This window comes from Bombus vancouverensis, chromosome 7, assembly GCF_051014615.1.
Source record: "Bombus vancouverensis nearcticus chromosome 7, iyBomVanc1_principal, whole genome shotgun sequence".
NCBI lineage: Eukaryota > Metazoa > Arthropoda > Insecta > Hymenoptera > Apidae > Bombus > Bombus vancouverensis.
The window spans coordinates 12,591,738-12,609,983 of NC_134917.1; the positions used below are offsets into that span (position 1 = coordinate 12,591,738).

General features: G+C 28.3%; 2 protein-coding genes across 6 annotated transcripts in view; one reads left to right on the forward strand and one right to left on the reverse strand.

Annotated features, from left to right (window-relative positions):
- LOC117156000 (Exonuclease tos) overlaps positions 1-18,246 on the forward strand; it is a 39,024-nt gene that overhangs the window by 18,089 nt on the left and 2,689 nt on the right. For all 4 annotated transcript variants that reach the window (XM_076619890.1, XM_076619891.1, XM_033332617.2 and 1 more), the window contains exons 6-12: positions 14,972-15,101; positions 15,175-15,294; positions 15,912-16,173; positions 16,336-16,551; positions 16,636-16,923; positions 17,072-17,285; positions 17,421-18,205. In XM_076619890.1, the coding sequence (XP_076476005.1) occupies positions 14,972-15,101; positions 15,175-15,294; positions 15,912-16,173; positions 16,336-16,551; positions 16,636-16,923; positions 17,072-17,285; positions 17,421-18,205 (2,015 nt within the window). The remainder of the gene's footprint in view (positions 1-14,971; positions 15,102-15,174; positions 15,295-15,911; positions 16,174-16,335; positions 16,552-16,635; positions 16,924-17,071; positions 17,286-17,420; positions 18,206-18,246) is intronic.
- On the reverse strand, positions 5,648-14,027 carry Bsg25D (blastoderm-specific gene 25D). Of its 2 annotated transcripts, none has more exons than XM_033332522.2 (13): positions 13,659-14,027; positions 12,600-13,015; positions 12,397-12,527; positions 11,937-12,133; positions 11,582-11,818; positions 11,084-11,504; positions 10,843-11,003; positions 10,695-10,753; positions 10,549-10,610; positions 9,580-10,461; positions 8,752-9,370; positions 8,585-8,685; positions 5,648-8,455 (listed from the first exon to the last, which is right to left on the reverse strand). In XM_033332522.2, exons 2-13 carry the CDS (start codon positions 12,967-12,969, stop codon positions 8,318-8,320), a joined length of 3,378 nt encoding a protein of 1,125 aa, XP_033188413.1. In that variant the 5' UTR covers positions 12,970-13,015; positions 13,659-14,027; the 3' UTR covers positions 5,648-8,317. The 2 variants fall into 2 exon arrangements, with proteins under 2 accessions (XP_033188413.1, XP_033188412.1); XM_033332521.2 differs by having other exon boundaries at positions 10,695-10,762; positions 13,659-14,025.

An 18,246-nucleotide genomic window follows, 5' to 3' on the forward strand; every position in this document is an offset into this window, starting at 1 on the left:
TCTAAAGGATCGCAAATCCGGTATCGACGCTCTTGAAGAAGAATTTTGAGTGTCTTATTTTTAGACGTACATCTCAGAAAGGTTGGGCAAAAATTTCGGCGTAAATGCGTAAGTCAGAGCGCGAAAGGAAGTATTTATGTAAATATATGTGCATGAAGGAATTCCAAAGTACTTTGGAGGTGTTCCGCGTAAGTTCCGATACACGCGTACACTCTATTTTACTATCAGTTACCATAAGATTTTCAGAGTCGCTTAAAGATGTTTAAAGGACGGAAATTAGCACAAATATTTTTACTAATCTCTTATCTTCGTTGTATTTTATTATTTTGTTATTACTATTTTATTTATTTTTCGCTACAGTCTCGCTATTTCGATGTTTGCGATATTTGATCTTAATGCTACGTTAAATTATATTTATAAAGATACGTATTTCTATGAACGTATTTTCTTGTTTTAACATGTACAACATGTAAAAGTGGTTTACAATTTTTGTCCAACTTTTTTGAAACGCCTCGCATAGAGGAATAATTATTTTTCGCGTAACGATCTCAGTGATTTTTATTAGCTACGAAAAATTTCACTCGATCACTACACTAGTCTATCATCGCTTACGTAGCTTCCATAGGCCGAAATACAGAGCTCGATTTTATCGTATTTCGAACATATCGGAAAATCCTCGGAATTCGCGTGCTATCAAGGTTGCACTTTGCTCGCGAAGCATCGCATAATCTCGTGTCACTTGCCATGAAGAAAAGAAATACGCAGCAGGTGCAGAACGTTTCGGGTCTAATTATTTGCTCACGCGCGTACGTACACGCGGCAGACGTTTACTATTCGCCTGCGATTCCATTACGAAGGATGCTCGTCGAATTTTGAACGTCTCGCGTGGTACACGTGGATACGTATCACAGACAAAAACAAAGTGCAGATTTTGTCATGACGTTCGATCATAGAACGCGAATCTGTGCTTCGATGTACGAGCTCCGAGCGATTAGGATTATGTCGAGCCGTTTACACTTAAATAGCGAATTCTGCTATCTCGCGCGGTGCTTAAAATTTGACTGAACATTAACATTGCGTCCATGTGTATCAAATTTTAAGCAAACAAAGTATCACAACGTATGTAGATAATATCGCGGAAGAAATTAAACGAAAAAAAAAAAAAAAGTAAGAGAGAGAAAGATATGTAATGGAAAAATATATAAGCGTGGTCGAACGAGGAGATGAAAAATAAAAAAAAGAAAGAACAGTGCTCAAATCTTAAATGGCTATGCGTCTCGGCGTGCATCAATTTTTAACAAGTCATGCGTGCAGAACATTATACATTCACACATATACACACACGTACGTACATACATACACTAAAGACTGTAGAGATTCTTGAAAAAAAACGACGGTAACTCCCACCTTCTGTAAACTGCACAAAATAATTTTTTTACGGATGCATTAATATTCGTGTAAATGTGTTGTTACTTACGACAGTGCCAGCGAATCGCAAAACACGAGAAAGAGGAGGAAAAAGAAAAGATACGTTCATTCACTCTCGTCGTCGTTTTTTCGCAAGCGATCGTGTACGTTTGCCTATACCCGATGAATCTTTATATTCGTTACGCTTAACTCGTATCAACGTTGTGTTACTCTACGACTGTTTTTTAAAAGAGAAAAGGTTCGTGTCAGGAGACTAATTGCGATAAAGTACACTATATACTGCCGGAAAAAAAAAAGAGAGAGAATCATTAACCGAGGTATATCATCAATAATTTTAGCCCAAGCGATGACGCTCGATTCGCAGATGTTGTATGGGACGAATTAGAACAATGGTACAATAAAGGTGGTTTTTACTAGAATTCCATTACAAATTTCTTATTTGTGTTCCCGAAATCTCTCGGATAATCGATTAAATCTCAACTGAAGCGTTTTTGATTGATATTATTTACCGATATTGCTTGCAGATTCGGATATTTTCATATTACTCGAGAAAGCATTTTTTAACGACTTTTTCAAATGTCATTTACTAGCATACGGTTCTTCTTCTTTCTTTTTTTTATTGCGTACATATAAACAATTTAAGACCTTTAAAGCGACAAACAGAAAAAGAAACTTATAAATATTAGAAAGAGAAGAAAAAGAAGAAACAATTTGACCAATTTTTAATATCAACGCGTACGCTTTTGCTTCAGCATCGATTAGTTTCGTAATTTTCCGTTTGCGTTTGAGCTTATTTCTCTCGTATTATTTGTTTACGTGTGACAAAACGAAAACAAAAGGTTTGCTCGAATCGAAGACGAGGCAACGGCAATAATAATGATTGGCGCACGTGTCGTGTCTGATCGACTCTCTAGCTTGTTCGTTTGTTCAACTTCTTCGATGCTTTTGGGCTGTGATTTTACAACGCTAATAACCCAAAAAGGTCGCATTATTTATTCTCAAGTGAAACTGAATCGACAATCCAACTAAACCAGAGAGAACTCTTAAGGACTTTAAAACGACGTTTTCTTATTAGCCCTTTCTTCGACGTTTAGACAAGAGAATTCTTCGGCATCCTTTAACATAAGCGCCAGTGAATAGATGTTTACCGCGATAACGTGGATCGTACAGTGTTCCGGGTAAACGTAATAGTATATGGATGATCGTGAAAAAATTTCTCGGAATGTGAGAAAAAAGGGACGTTGGAAAATATAAAGGAAAAGAACGAGGGCCAGAGCAGAGAAGCAAATAGCGTAACAGATGCGCGAGCTTGGATATGAGAGAGAAGGAAAGAAAATTAAATCTGTCGTTCTTAGTGTTTTTTATATATATATTATATATGTTTACGTTTCAATGTACACTACGAATCGTATTAATGATACGTATATGATAATATAACAATAATATATATTATATACATATATATATTATATATATATATATGAATGATATATCGTTAAATGGGCTGTGGTAGAAACCTTTATATACTTTATACACCAGACGAGTCGGATCCTCTTGTTTCGTTTGTCTTTCGAGAGAAATGAACAATTACTGGCTATAACGGAAGGAAATACAAAGGAAAAAAACAAGAACGAAACGAACAAAATGATCGAAAAGTATAGATAGAGGCAAGACGTATATGTGCACACGAGAAAGAGAAAGAAAAAGAGAGATACGGCATCATTTTACAAAGACGCTTCAGTCGTTTGAGTGCGTAGCCACTTGTCCTATATTCTGTCACACAACGATTACCTTGCACAAAATGTACCTAATTATACTTAAATAGTAGGATCCGTCTTAATGATTGTCAATAATATTGTACCTACCGTACCCGTGGACACGGGCAAATTATGATATTAGACTTTAAGGCTGTAAGGCGTAACTACGATTAGATAGAAAACCCAGTCGCTAAACAAACTGTATAACTGTGATGCACCTGCTTCGAAGGAAACTCCTCGAATTCTGTAACGAGTATAAATGCAGAATGCTAGTTTTCGTACTTAGTAAAAAATATTGTTGCGATGCCCATTGTTTTAGGTCTTTCCTTTCCCCTCTCCTTCGAAACTGTATTTCTTTTCTTTCGTACTAGTTTAATTTCAAGAGACAGACGTTGTTTCTAATGGAAACTGTTTGACCAGTGACTACTTATAGCATTGCAAATATGTAACACATAACCTCTTTGTGTAATATTGACATTTAGAAGCTTTTTTTGCGATGTTGTTACCTGAAAGAATACTTAGATAATAATATACATTAATTCTAGAGAATATTAGCGTTAATTGTACGCACGATGTTTTCCATGACGTTGAGAAGAAAACTTCCGACGAGTTTTCGTATAATATCGTTTTAAGGAATCGGGCATTAATCGTTTTGTTGTATCGATAGATTCGTTGTTCTTCTGTTTTGATTAGTCTAAAAAAACATACTTGTTCTTTTCTTTTTAATCGTTTTGCTGTTTTCGATTCTTAAAAAAGAAAAAAAAAACACGAAAGTAAGCATGCACAATCGCAAATCCCTTCTAAATTACTTCTCGTCGTAAAGTAAACGTATATATCATCTTCGAAGCAGCGTGCACGAATAATCGTTCATATGAATGTCATAGCCTTAGTTTCGCTAGTTGAGAAGAAGAAAGAATGTTTTAGATCCTTGCTCAATAAATAAAATATTAATTTCGATGTCACAAATTATATACCGATATTAATTTTAAGTTAGATTCCCAAAGCAAAACAACGTCGACCATTTTTGCGAAACGAATCGAATTGAATATACGTACAGTTTAACATGTAAGTACACGTGCATAGTAATATGCCTAATATGAGCAACGGATTTTCGTATTCTCGTTATCGATAATTAGATGAATGAAGTAGTTGTCCGGTCGACATCTATCAACGAATCGTTTCTTTCCGATTTTTAATTTGCGTAATTCATTCGCGTCAGCATTTTCGAGTAAACGTCGCGAAGTTTGTCTTGCGTGCGTGTCTAAAATTGCATTCTTAAACTCGCGCCGATTTCCGTCGATTTCCGCTCACTCTTTCAAGAAATGACAAAAAGGATTCGCCGGAGGGTTCCAAACGAAACATTTGTCTCGCAAAGTTGGACACACACAGGACCATGTTTTCGTAAAAGTAGAGATAAGACCTGAGCTTAATGTATTCTCTCGTGAAACCATGTATAAAACTCCTGTTTGTACCTTACTAGTTTACTATGACGCTATTATAGATTACGTATAGAGGAATTGAAAGTGAAAGAAAAAAGCGGTCGAATAAATAAGATGAAAACAAGAGAGCGCGCGAGAGAGAAAGAGCGAACGAGCGAGCGAAAGAACGAGAGACAAAACAGATAAAGAGATAGGAATGTTTAGTGTCCATTTGAAGATCACGTTAAGTCCTTTATTTTTCGCTACGAAGCGACGAAAAATTAGTGTTAGTATAATTAGTAACAAAAAATGCATATAATTATCGTGCTTTCGCTTCGAGAATGTTTCATAATTCTGATTAGATTGTTTTGTGGCGCATCAAATATAACGCCGTTTGGTGAAAGACTATATCAGCAAGGCTGGTGATTAGACTCCGATTAGTTTCCTTCTTTATGTTAAACATGTTAACGGTTTAGCAAATGTGTTTTACTGAAAGTGTCCTTCCTATGTAAATTTACTTGTTTGTCCTCATAAATTATAAATAAATAATATCTTTCGTGTTCACGTATCTGCAGTCCTTTAAATTTAATTCTTCTCCGAAATAAGTGATGCTGATGGAAAGGTACGTAATAAATACTACTAATAAATACTACTTCTTCGAAATATGCATATAAATTTAATTAATTTGCATAAAAATAATTATAACATAATTACATTTTCTTGATTGAATTATTTTTCTCTTATCTAAAAAATGATACAATGAAAAGAAACTCGATTCATTTAAGAATTAAAATAAATAATCTTTTATATCAATGGTAATTGAATCAAATAAATTAACGATATAATGAAAGAAGATAAAATTATAGAAAGGTATAAGAAAAATTAGATTTTCAAATATAAATACACAATTTAGTAGTCCGTGCTCTTTTTATCATTATTTATTACATTTCAAATTGTAGTAAAAACATTATAAATAATTTAAATAAGCAATATAAATAAATAAACAAAATTTGTAAGGTATAATATAATAATAAAAAATTTGAGTTTGATTTGAAGCTTTTTCCTCCTTCATGCTCTTTACTCATTAATACACTTTGTACATTTTAACAACATACAATGTAAATACAATAGGAAACATAATTTTTGTAATAATAAAACAAATTATACTTCTTAAATTTCTAATTATTGCATCAAAGTCGTATAATTTGCTATTAGTATTACTGTAATTATTGCCGTTTAACAATTCCGTTATGAAAAACTATAGAATACTTGAAGACGAGATAATTTAACAACAGTGTAATAAAGAAATATAATATATAAAAATATATACAGGGTGTCCCAACGACTGTGATTCTACGTAAAAAATGAAGTTGAAAATATAGAATAAAATTTTTTCATATGACTCTACGCTTTCCAGAAAATTGGATTCGAAAATTTTGTAAGTAAACTTGACTAATTCCGGACTGAGCAAAAGCAAATAATCAACCGGAAATTATTCTATATTTGAAAATAAGTTAAAAATGTAAAATAACATTTTTTCATAAGCTATTTTGTTTTCTTGTTTTAAAAGATAAATTTGGAAATTTATTATACGAATGTAAGTTAATAACTAAACATGTTCAAATTCTATTTTCTAGAAAACTGAAACGGAAAGATTGTATTTTGTATTTTTGTATTTTATACTTCTTTTCTCATATAGAATAACTTCCTGCTGATTGTTTGCTCATACCTAGTCCTTAATTAGCCAAGTTTAAATATATTTAATTTTCAAACTTGATTTTCTGAAAACGAAGAGTCATACGAAAAAATTTTATTGTATATTTTCGACTTGTTTTTTGACGTAAAATCACCCTATTGCCGATTATATTATAGTCGTTAAGGCACCAGGTATATAATTACAAAGATTGTGTAAGAGTCATCAATAAGGCAAATGTGAAGAAACTTAGTTCGCTGCAGAATAGTAATATACAAACATTTATATAAATATCATGTACAAAATGTTTTATATGGCAGCGATATGATCAAAATTAGATAAATCTCAATTAGAATAATTACTATACAAAGTAAGTTGTATATGTGTGTGTATGGTATATACAGATAGTACCTATTATTATTATATGCTAAATAAAGCTAAATATGACCATATATTATACAATACCGCGGATATATTTGGTTGGATATTCAATACACACAGTAATTTGTATATGTATTCTTATGTGACTATTGAATTATATAATATAACATAATTGAACCCAAAATATTGATCATGATAGTATTAATCTTGATTATGCATAATAAAGGTCTAAATCTGTAATACTGAATTAAAACCATTCCGAACATTGAGGATTTCGAAAACATAAATAACAATTTATTTTAATGAAACATGTTAATAAATTCAACATAATTGTCATAAAAATTAACTTCACATTAAATAGAATCTCACGAATTTTATATTTAAAAATATATAAAAAGCAAACAGAAGGAAATTTTAGTCTAAAGAATCAGTATTAAGATTTGAGTTTTTTCTCTGCTATTTTACTTTTACTATAAATAATAATATTACTGTGTATATAATATGTATTTGTTTCGTATAAGCTTTATTCTCGATGTTTAAAAAATACGCATCTTATAAAAAGAACAAAATAATTTTATTGTAATTTGATTGTAATAACTAAAATAAGCTTCCAAGAAAAAATAATTTACTTATACGCAACAAGTAACGAACATATTTAGCAATGATTTGTTTAATAAAGTTAATAATAAGAAATTTCCTATCTTTGGCATTTAGGCTAAAGAATCTAACCAAATCGTTCTGAAAAATATCTATTTATACATAATAACTTAATGAATACCAGATAATAGTAACAATGATAGAATAATTTTTTGTACTAATTAATTTGGGTCTTTTTTATCATGATTCATAATTAGACTGTTTGTTTTCTTTAATTTCATAAAAATGATCTAAGAATATGAATTCGATAGGATTTTATGAGATATACTTATAATTGTAACTTACAAATTATAAGGCAGATTATATACTTCTATCAATAATAACCAACGTCATAAAGTGAAGAACATACTAGTTTTTCAAACTCTGTTTACGTTAGAAACAATTTGAGTCTAGTAATAAATACTGTTTGCTTTAAACATAAATGTAAATTTCTAATTGTTTCAACTCTCTTAATTATTGATAATTTTACCATTCTTTTTATAGTACATTGTCCTTAAATCCTCAAAACAAAACAAGATTTTCTGTTTATCACATTACATAATATCACCTACTACATAATGTTATATGATAAATTGTATCAAAGTTTATGTTCATGTAATATATTTTTATACACATATGCACAAGATGAAATTCAAGAAATATATGTATGTATAACCATTTCGACATTATCGATATATATTTGCACAAATCTCAAAGTGCAAAATAAAAGACGTATATCAATTTTAAAAAATGTCAACTGCTTGTTTTTGAATTTTTAAATTATTCTATGATTTAAAATGAGCACTCATAAAAAAAATATTAATTTTGTTTACTGTTATTCTAATACTATAATTGAAAAAAGATAGTATGTATCACAATTAACAATTGAGATAGGGTATCTACCTCTGACTTACACTCTGACGTTAAAATATTAGTAGCATTATTACTAATATTTTATTAATAGAGCTCTGCCTTTTATACATTATTGATAATTGATTGTAATATCATATTGAAGATGATTCAGCATTTAATCCTGTTAAGATATTGTAATGTTGCTGTAAACGTTTTAAATTAGCTGTTAAACAGGCATTTTCTGTGTATAGATGTTTTACTAATATATCATTTCGTGTCAATTGTTCAGCCTGTGGAAAATGATAAAGAAATTAAAAATATGTTTAATCAAAAATTTTATATTGAACTAAATCAGTGTTAGTTAAGAATGATATACAAGAACATCAAAAATCATAAAAAAAATTGTAAAAATTATGTACCTGCTCTGCATTTGTTTCAAATTCTCTTTGAAGTCTTTCTTGAGTACTACGAAGAAGACATTGTAATTCAGATATCTCTGCTTGGTGTTGAGACATAATATCTGAAATAATAGCAACTTAATATTGTAACATATATAATTATTTAAATAAGATCGTAAAAGACTTACGTTGTAATACACGTTCAGTGTGGTATTGCTGTTTCTTCAAACATTCTTGCAATTGATTTTTTTTACGCTCTTGTGCCTGAAGTTTCATACTTAAATTTTGCAATATATTGATGTTTATACAAGCTACTTGTGCATCATTTCGCATGCATTGACAATTTGGCGCTTTTAAATTTTGCAACTTCGAAGTATTCTGCAGAAAATAATATTCTGCATTGTGATGATAATGGGGATATATTTGGTGCAGGTTACAATTATCATCATCTAAATTATCTTTCGATAGTCGTGGAGTAAAGTCATTTGATGAGGTCGAAGATTCCAGAATTTTATTAAATTTATATTCTTCAGGAAGGTTGTGAATATTATCAATACATTGAGCTAACTTCAAAACCGAATCACTGGATGGTTGAATATTGAACGAATCATTAGGTACATAATTTGATCGTGTAAATAAAGACGGAAAAATTAATTCATCTGTAACTTGTACAGACATATCAGTCATTATAGGTCGTTCTAAGGATTTTATTTTCTCATGTAAATTTTTAATCTCTTTGTCTTTTTGGGATATTTCTTCTTCCATTTGTGCTTTCCATTTTTCGAATTCTTCTTCAAGATCTAAGTACTGTATAAAAAAAGTATACATACAAATAAACAGAGTAAACTATAATTATGATTTAGTGAATCATAATTATTTAATAATAAATTTTAAAAATAAAAGACTTTAAGAAGTTAAAATATTTTTTCTGATTAGAGAATTAAAGAAAAAACTACAATGATAAACAAAATAAAATTATTTATATGCATAACAAAAATAGAAAAATTGTATCTTACTTGTTGTTCTAAATTAAACTTTTCTTCAATTGGAGATAGACGTCCACCATTCTTTACTTTGTCTACTGGACTAATTAATTCTTCATACTCAGCCATTTTAGCTATAAGTTCTGAAAATTTCTCATCACTAATTTTTTGTTCCTGCTCAAAAAGTTGTCTTTCTTCCTCCAATTTAGCAGTCCAGTAATCTTCACACTCTTCGTATTCTACTCTTAACATATCAAGACTTCTTTCTAATTCTGCACATTGTTCAATCAATTGTTTTTTTTCAGTAGCATGAGTTGCTTCAAGTTCTTTCAACTTCAAATTTAAGGAAACACTTTCAGATGAGTCACTTTTTATTAAGCTTGAATTAGTTCTTGTACTAACTTCATTTGTAATCTTTGCGCATTGAGTGACCAAAACATCTTTTTCCTTATTTGATTTTGAATGATCAGCATTTATGTATTCTTCTTTACGAGGAGGATAATCTCTAAGACTTGAAACTTTGTTATGTGATGAACTTTTCATATCTTGATTACTAAAATAATCAACATCACAATTATTATCATTATTATTGGATGTTACTACCCGTTTAACAGAAACGGAATTCTTGTGTCTGGGAATTACAAAATCACTCGTTTTTTCTTCACATTCTGTTTCTATCTCAGATGCGATGCTTTTGATAAATTCAGTCTCTTTGAAAAATTGTGTATTTGAATTCGATTGTAATCCTATGATCATTCCTGATATTTCATCTTTAAATGCACAGTTTTCTGAAGTACACTTGTTATTATTTACTAAAATACTTTTTAATTGTTTTATAACTATATCTTTAAATCGTTTTAAATCTATCTTTTTACAATTTTGCGCATTCTCTTCTTCATTGGATTTATAAGATGGCTGTATTGATAAAATGGAACATATATAAATAGGCGAGTACTATCAAATATCTAAATTAAAGAATATAAATTATTAATTGTTACTTACAGATGTGGAATGTTTTAAAACAACATCTAAATCATCTTCTTCGATTATAAATGTTTCTTTACCTGAAAATATATTATACATTAATTTTATTGTGCTAAAAAATAAACATAAATGAAATGTATAGAAATGTATAGAGTTATTCTTACTTTCAGTTTCATTTGACTGTATATTCTTTGCTGTATGATTGCCAGGAAGGTTATTCTGTCTGCAATAACTAAAAGAAATTAATCTTATCTTTATTTATATTACTGAAGTATCTTTTTTATAATTTTTCATTCTGTATCTTCACCTTACCTTGTATCTTTATTATGACGATCATGCTGTTTTAAACTGTCTAGTTCTGCTGTAAGTTCGTCGTTTTGATCTCGTAAAAGAACTGTTTCTGAATGCAACTGTTTGATACGCTCTACCAAATACATAACTTCTTGTTGATATTTTATCTCTATATTTTGCGACTAGAATTACCAATGATATATGAATATGCAAAAAAATTAAATTATTTCTTTTATTTATAAAAATTTGTTTACTTGTGTACCTCATCATGCTCTGCTGCCAACATTTTTATTTGAGTTAAGAATTCATTGTTTGATTGCTTAAGTTTTTCTATTTGACTACGAAGATTCTCATTTTCAGTTTCTAAAACTTGATTCTCTTGTAACGTATTTACAAACTTATTTCTAATCTCGTGATTCTCTTTTTGCAACATCTGTATTTGGTCATCCTTTGATTTCAAAACACTAGCACTCATTTCTCGTTCAGAACTCAATTGGTTTGAAAGATCTTGTATAGTTTCAGCATGTCGTTGTTCAATTTGTTTTCGTAAATTTTGAACAATTTCTTCTTGTCGAACATGTTGCTCATCAATCTCTTGCGCAAGAGTGTTTGCTCGTTCATTAGCTTCTATGATATCAACACGCAGCTTTTCCTTCTCACCATTTATATTCTCTATTACGAGGCTAAAAATGTAAGAACATTTTCATTAATTAAATTTTTTCTGTTTAAAATATTTATTTATGTAAGTTATAGTACTTACTTTAAACTGTGTAATTCTTCTTGATATAGTATAAGAACATCTCGTAATAACATTATATGAGATCGAATGGCAGAGTGACCTAATGAGTCATTAAAATTTTTCAATTCATCACATAAACTACTTGTTAAGTCAGTTAAAGAAATATCAGATGTTTTAAAATTTCCATCCGTTAATAACGATGTACTTGTAATATTTGAAAGTTTCCATGTATCCAGAAAAGTATTATTCCTTGTAAAACTATTATTTAACAAATAGAAATAAAATATTCAATAAAAATTTCATAAAATAATAAAATTGTAATAAGAAAAGCATAACAATGAAAGTTATATTAACATTGATAATTATGATGTAGTACCTAGTTTTGCGAGAAGCATGTATATCATAGTTTCGTTTTCTAAAATCCAATTTAGTTAATTCATTTGTAGACTGTTTATTCTTATCTAGTGTTAATTGATCTTCCATTGCCTTATTTTGAAATATAACAAGAAATTCATCCAAATTAATTAATCCATCACAATTCTGATCAAGTTTTTCAAAAATGCACTGTGATATCTGTGCAAAATAATATTTTATATGTCACTTTAAATTATATATTTTTATATTAGAGAAATGAATGTAACAAAAAATTTTAATTATAGTAAACTATTGATTATGAAAGTAATTGATAGAGCTCCTTATTTTACATATATATATATACGTGTTAAATGTATACTGATCCGCGAGATTTTTGTTACACAAATACCCATATATTATTTTAACATACATATGTGTAGTAACATATTTGTATTGTTTGTAATATACTTGTAGAAACATACTTGTTTCGGAAGAGCTGGGATTCCTAAACAATTAGATATAAAAAAGATTGTTGCAGAATCTACATTTTCTTTCAAACAGGTATTTATTTTTTCCCATAAACATTTTAGTCTATTCTCATCCACTGCCACGCCTAAAAATTAATAACACATAAACACATTAAAACATAAAAAAAGATAACAAGTAATGTAAGCATTGTAATTACCTGTTTTTCCATTTAAAAAATCTACATTAGAGCTAGAATTATTAGGTGGTAATTTATTATCTACAACATGTGGATTTGCGTCATTTTGTGATTCTATTATATTATCTTTTTCTGTCTGTGTAACTGAATCTTGTGTCTTGCCTAATAGAGTTAATAAAGCAGCTCTAAATTCTTGGAATGATATAGATTGCTTTTCTTGTTTATGTTGTTGAATGCATGATTTTAATTCTTCACTCTGTTCCGTCAGGTGTAACTTATGGCATAAACTGAACCAGTTATCCTCTTGTAGTTCAGTTTCTCCTTTTGTTAAACAACTTTGAAACACAGCGTAAAGCTGTTGTTCATAAGGATCATTGTTGTGTTCATCCATGGCATCCTTTCATTGTCTTTTTTATATGTTATAAAGTATGGTAGATCTATAATTATATTACATATAATATTTAACATAAGTACTGAATAAAATTCTTAAAAACTAAAAAAAAAAAGTAAATAGCAATATAACTCAGATTTTGTAACAATTTTAGAAATCTGGCAAAGGTATTTTAAAATATATTGCTTTATTGATCATTATTAACATTAATATAATGAATATTATTTAATTAAATAAATCTTAATTATCAAATTAATCAATTTAGCCTGTTGAAGTCAATTAATAATAAAAAGACGAAGAAATTCTTTGAACAATTAAAATATACGTATTTAATCGAATAACATAGGTTTGTACATTAACCTAAAAAGTGTATTTGAAAATAGTAGTTTACAATATGTACAAGAAATTAGCTGTACAAATTTATATGTATTAATGATTTGCGTGAGAAATAAATCATTAAAAAGTATAATGTTAGCCTTTCATTATTTTTACGTTGCGCAATAAATATGTTGCAAAATGAATTATATCTGTAACAAGATAATAACGATATCTAATAATGATATCATATGCGAGTTATTCTACTCGAAATTAAAGAACTAATAATTTGAAAATAATAAAATCTTTTATTATAATTTTTCATTATGTATAGAAAATTAAACAACCAAATCATAAAATAATTATTAACCTACCATTAAATTATATAGTAGAACTTCATCTATGTGAACTCATCGGGGGACAAACAGCTCATACTCATAACATAACTGGAGTTCATATAATAGGAGTTCACTGTTTCTCCCCACTACCTATGATTTTTCGCTCATATAATAGGAATTTACGTTCAGATAAGCAAATTAAATTGGCAGGAGTTCATTTAATTAGGCACTATATAGATTTTGTTATAATAAATGGTGTTCGTATAAGTGGAATTCCATTGTAAGGTTCGTTTCACAAATCACGCATACACATCTCTATCTATCCATTTATATACATATCGAAATAGGAAGGAGTATGCAGCATCAAAATATATTCCATATTTATATTGTACTATTTTTAATTTCAAATTTAATCCGACAGTTTCTCCGAAAGTTTGAAACTTCCCCTGATGTCATACGATTTAAAAAAAAAGATAAACACAATTTAAATATATCGAATCACAATAATAAACGATAGATGGCAGTATATTTCATAGTTAACGATTTCATAATAATAATTGAAATACATATACATAAATATATTTATAAATTACTCTTTATCATTTTATGAGAAAACATTACATCTATTATGTTATTCGTTATATATATATATTTACATAGCTTATTTTACGATGAGTACATATCAAGATTAGTAATAAGTATTATTGAATTTATTAATAAAGTTTCTACTTTTAAAATGGATTCACGTAAATCATTACTAACCATTTACATATTATTATAAGGTATAGAAAATTATCATAAAATATCAATGTAATTTAAACGTAGTTTTACGATATAGTTCAAAATAATTGCACAAAAATAAATAAATTTAGTATGAAATATTTGCTCCATATGTACTGTATATTTCCAAGAATTAAAACAACATGCTTAGGTGTGATTATTAAAATAATATAGAAAATGTAAAATTGAAAATATATTGAAAAAATAGGATGTATTTTATTAACAATATATTACTTTTACGTTACCATAAATTATTTTTTATACACATGCAACATCTTCCACAAAATTTATATATTTTATAATTAATTACACCATTTCGCTTTATAAAAGGCAGAATGCATAAAATTTAATATATTTTTATTTTCTTCGCAAGAAATTGTTCTGACTAGTAAGTTACATATCTAGTAACATATTATTTCCGGAACTAAAATCGTCACTCGTTAATTAGCGGGAACTTTGGCGGCAATGTCAAGAACGGTTCTGTCAGTAATACTCGGGTGTACATGACTGTTGGATGTTATTGTATTCAAAGTGAAAAATGGGTATCACTGGTTTACTTCCATTTTTAGAAAAAGCCTCTAAAAGAATAAATGTTGAACAATTTTCCGGTGGTACTGTTGCTATTGATTCTTATTGTTGGTTGCATAAAGGCGTATTTTCTTGTGCTGATAAACTGTCAATGGGACATCCAACAGACGCGTAAGAAAATTTACATTGTTTAACTATATTGTTTACTGACACAAGTAATTGTTTAATTATAATTCTATTTCAGATATGTTCATTATTGTATGAAGTTTATACATATGTTGTTATCTTATAAAATAAGACCAATACTTGTATTTGATGGAAGACATTTGCCTGCTAAAGCACAAACCGAAGTAAAACGACGAGAGTATGTATAATTAAGTTTCTTTTGAATATTTGAAATAAAAATTCTATAAAATTTAGGAAATTTTTAAAATGATAATTAATGTTAAATTACAAAATTTATTAATTTTACATGTTTATTTAATACGGATAGTTTAACATTGTAATTAAATATATTAAAAAATTGAATTAATTTGAATTAATAATTAAATTGTTATAATAAGTATTTTTGAAACTTAGTATTATAATTGTCCGCATAGATATATAATAATTCAGTTGAATAGAAGATATCATTAACTGCATTGTTTAGTTTATTCAGAGACATGAAAATAACTGCAAAATGTTTCGAATGAATTTAAATTATATATTAAAAGCATCACAATATGGAAAATTACAAAAATAATATTTAACCATTGTTTTTTACATTCTATACTTTTTACCAACATTATATGTTTAATAAATAATTTGTTCGTAAACTTTGTATAATATATTCCTCTTGGTATCTTACAACGCTCATTTAAAACATTTTTTACATCATTCATAGTTTTCAATATATTTATGTATTTATAGATAAATCTAATACACTATGAGATAATGTAATATTCAGTTTCTTTAATATAATATATTCATGTGCTTATATAGAAATAGACAGGCAAATCGTCGCAAAGGTATTGAACTAATGCAGATGGGACAACATGCAGAGGGAAGAAATTTATTGAGAAGGTCCATAGATGTTACACATGAAATGGCTTTAGAGTTGATCAAACAATGCCATGAAATGAATATTGATTGTATTGTAGCACCATATGAAGCAGATGCACAGTTAGCATACCTTAACATCAATGGAATTGCTGATGTTGTTATCACCGAAGATAGTGATTTAATACTATTTGGTTGTAAAAAGGTTCGTATTTTTCCTATATGATTGAAATATTTTCAAAAATTTTATATAATTGATTTTATACACTTATAATTGATTTAAATATAAAAATAAATAAATATATATGATTTTATGTGATATCCTAAATTTCAAAAATACATTTACTTCACACATTTTATATTGCAGGTATTGTTCAAAATGGATTTAACTGGTAATGGTCTTTTAGTTGACCAAGAACAATTACATCTTGCAATGGAAATACCTTCTAAACATTTTAATATGGATGACTTCTGCTATATGTGTATTCTATCAGGCTGTGATTACTTACCATCTCTTCCTGGTATTGGGTTAAATAAAGCACGAAAGTTTATAAAACTAAATAAAGACTGTGATATACACAAAGTAAATATTTTTACATGTATATCTACAAATTTTTTTAATTTGAGGATAAAATACTTAAGTATAAATATATATTTATTTTCATAGGCTTTAACTCGTTTAGGATCTTACTTAAATATGAAATCTTTAGTTGTTACAAAAGAGTATAGAGATTCATTTACATTGGCAGTTATCACTTTCAAGCATCAGTTAGTGTTTTGTCCTTTAAAAAGGAAACAAGTTCGTTTAAATCCACCTACATCTGATGTAACAGAAGAACAATTATATTATGCTGGTCTAGAAATAGATCCAGATATTGCATTGCAGCTTGCACTTGGAAACTGTGATCCTTTTACTCTAAAAACACTTCATAATTTTAATCCTGATAAAATAAAGGTAAATATTGTCAATAAAATTATTTCAGAGAGCATAATTTTCTTGTTAACATAAGAATAAACATTAGACGTGTTAGATATTAAATATATAAATATGTATGATAAGTATTAATAAAACGTTGAATATCATCAAATTTGGAATTTTCTAGAATAAAGTTAATAAATGCAACATTTGGACACAGAAAGCAGGACTATCTCAACATATTAGTATTTGGTCAAAAGAATATAAATTAGTACAAAATCAATTGCAAGACACTTGTCAAGGAAAGAAGCTAACAGATTGGTGTACTGTTAATTCAGAAGCAATTCTTCAGACAAATCGTTTAAGAAGATCTATTTTTGTAAAACAGCAAGATAGTTCTGGTATGAAATTTATTTTTATATTATTATAAACAATAGTATAATAGTTATTGTATAAATATAAAGATAAATAATTGAATATATCTAAGTATAACTTAAAAAGCTGGCAAAAGATAAATGATTATATAATTATTACAGAACACGAACAACTAAATCAAAAGGAAATTTTAGATATATATAAATCTACAAATACAATGGATATTGAAAATAATCTAGATACAAGTAGTCTTACTCCTAGCGAAGATAAAGTATCTCCTGTTTTAATTAGAAAACAAAATTTATTTTCAAAACGTTCATCTAGTATCAAAACTTCTCCAAGCCTTTTATCTTCTAGTAAAAGTCGAATAAACGGAAGGAATATGCGTATCAGGCGAACAATTATAGATGAAGGAACTGTTACAGAAAGTAAATTCTTTGTTAAGGATAATACTCACGAAAATTATACTCCAATAGATAATGAAATTACGAACTCAAATGAAATTTCATTAAAAAAAGAAAACATGGAAGTAAATAAAAATAACCACACAAACAATATTAATTTAAAACTTTTAATGTTAAATGAGGAAGTGGGGAAGGATGATCGTATGGATATTGATGAAGAGCATAAAGCACCAATTACAAATGCATCAAATGAGTGCAAAAATATTGAACCCTTAAACACTTCTAATTGTGATTTAGGAACATCACATTTAGATGTTTCAATGAATGAAAATATTGCAAAAAATGCTAATAAAAACGAATTACACAATTTAAATACTTCATTGACAACGTTGGAATTTAACATAGATTCCGACTTCTTAATTCGACAAGAAGATATAAATACTTCAAATAGTTTATTCACGTGGTCTGATACAAAAATATCCACACAAACAAGTAATAAAATAAAACAAAACAAAAGTAGAAGTTCTTCAAATTTTCGCACAGTAAGTATCATTTTATAAGCGATAATTCATAGAAACTAAGA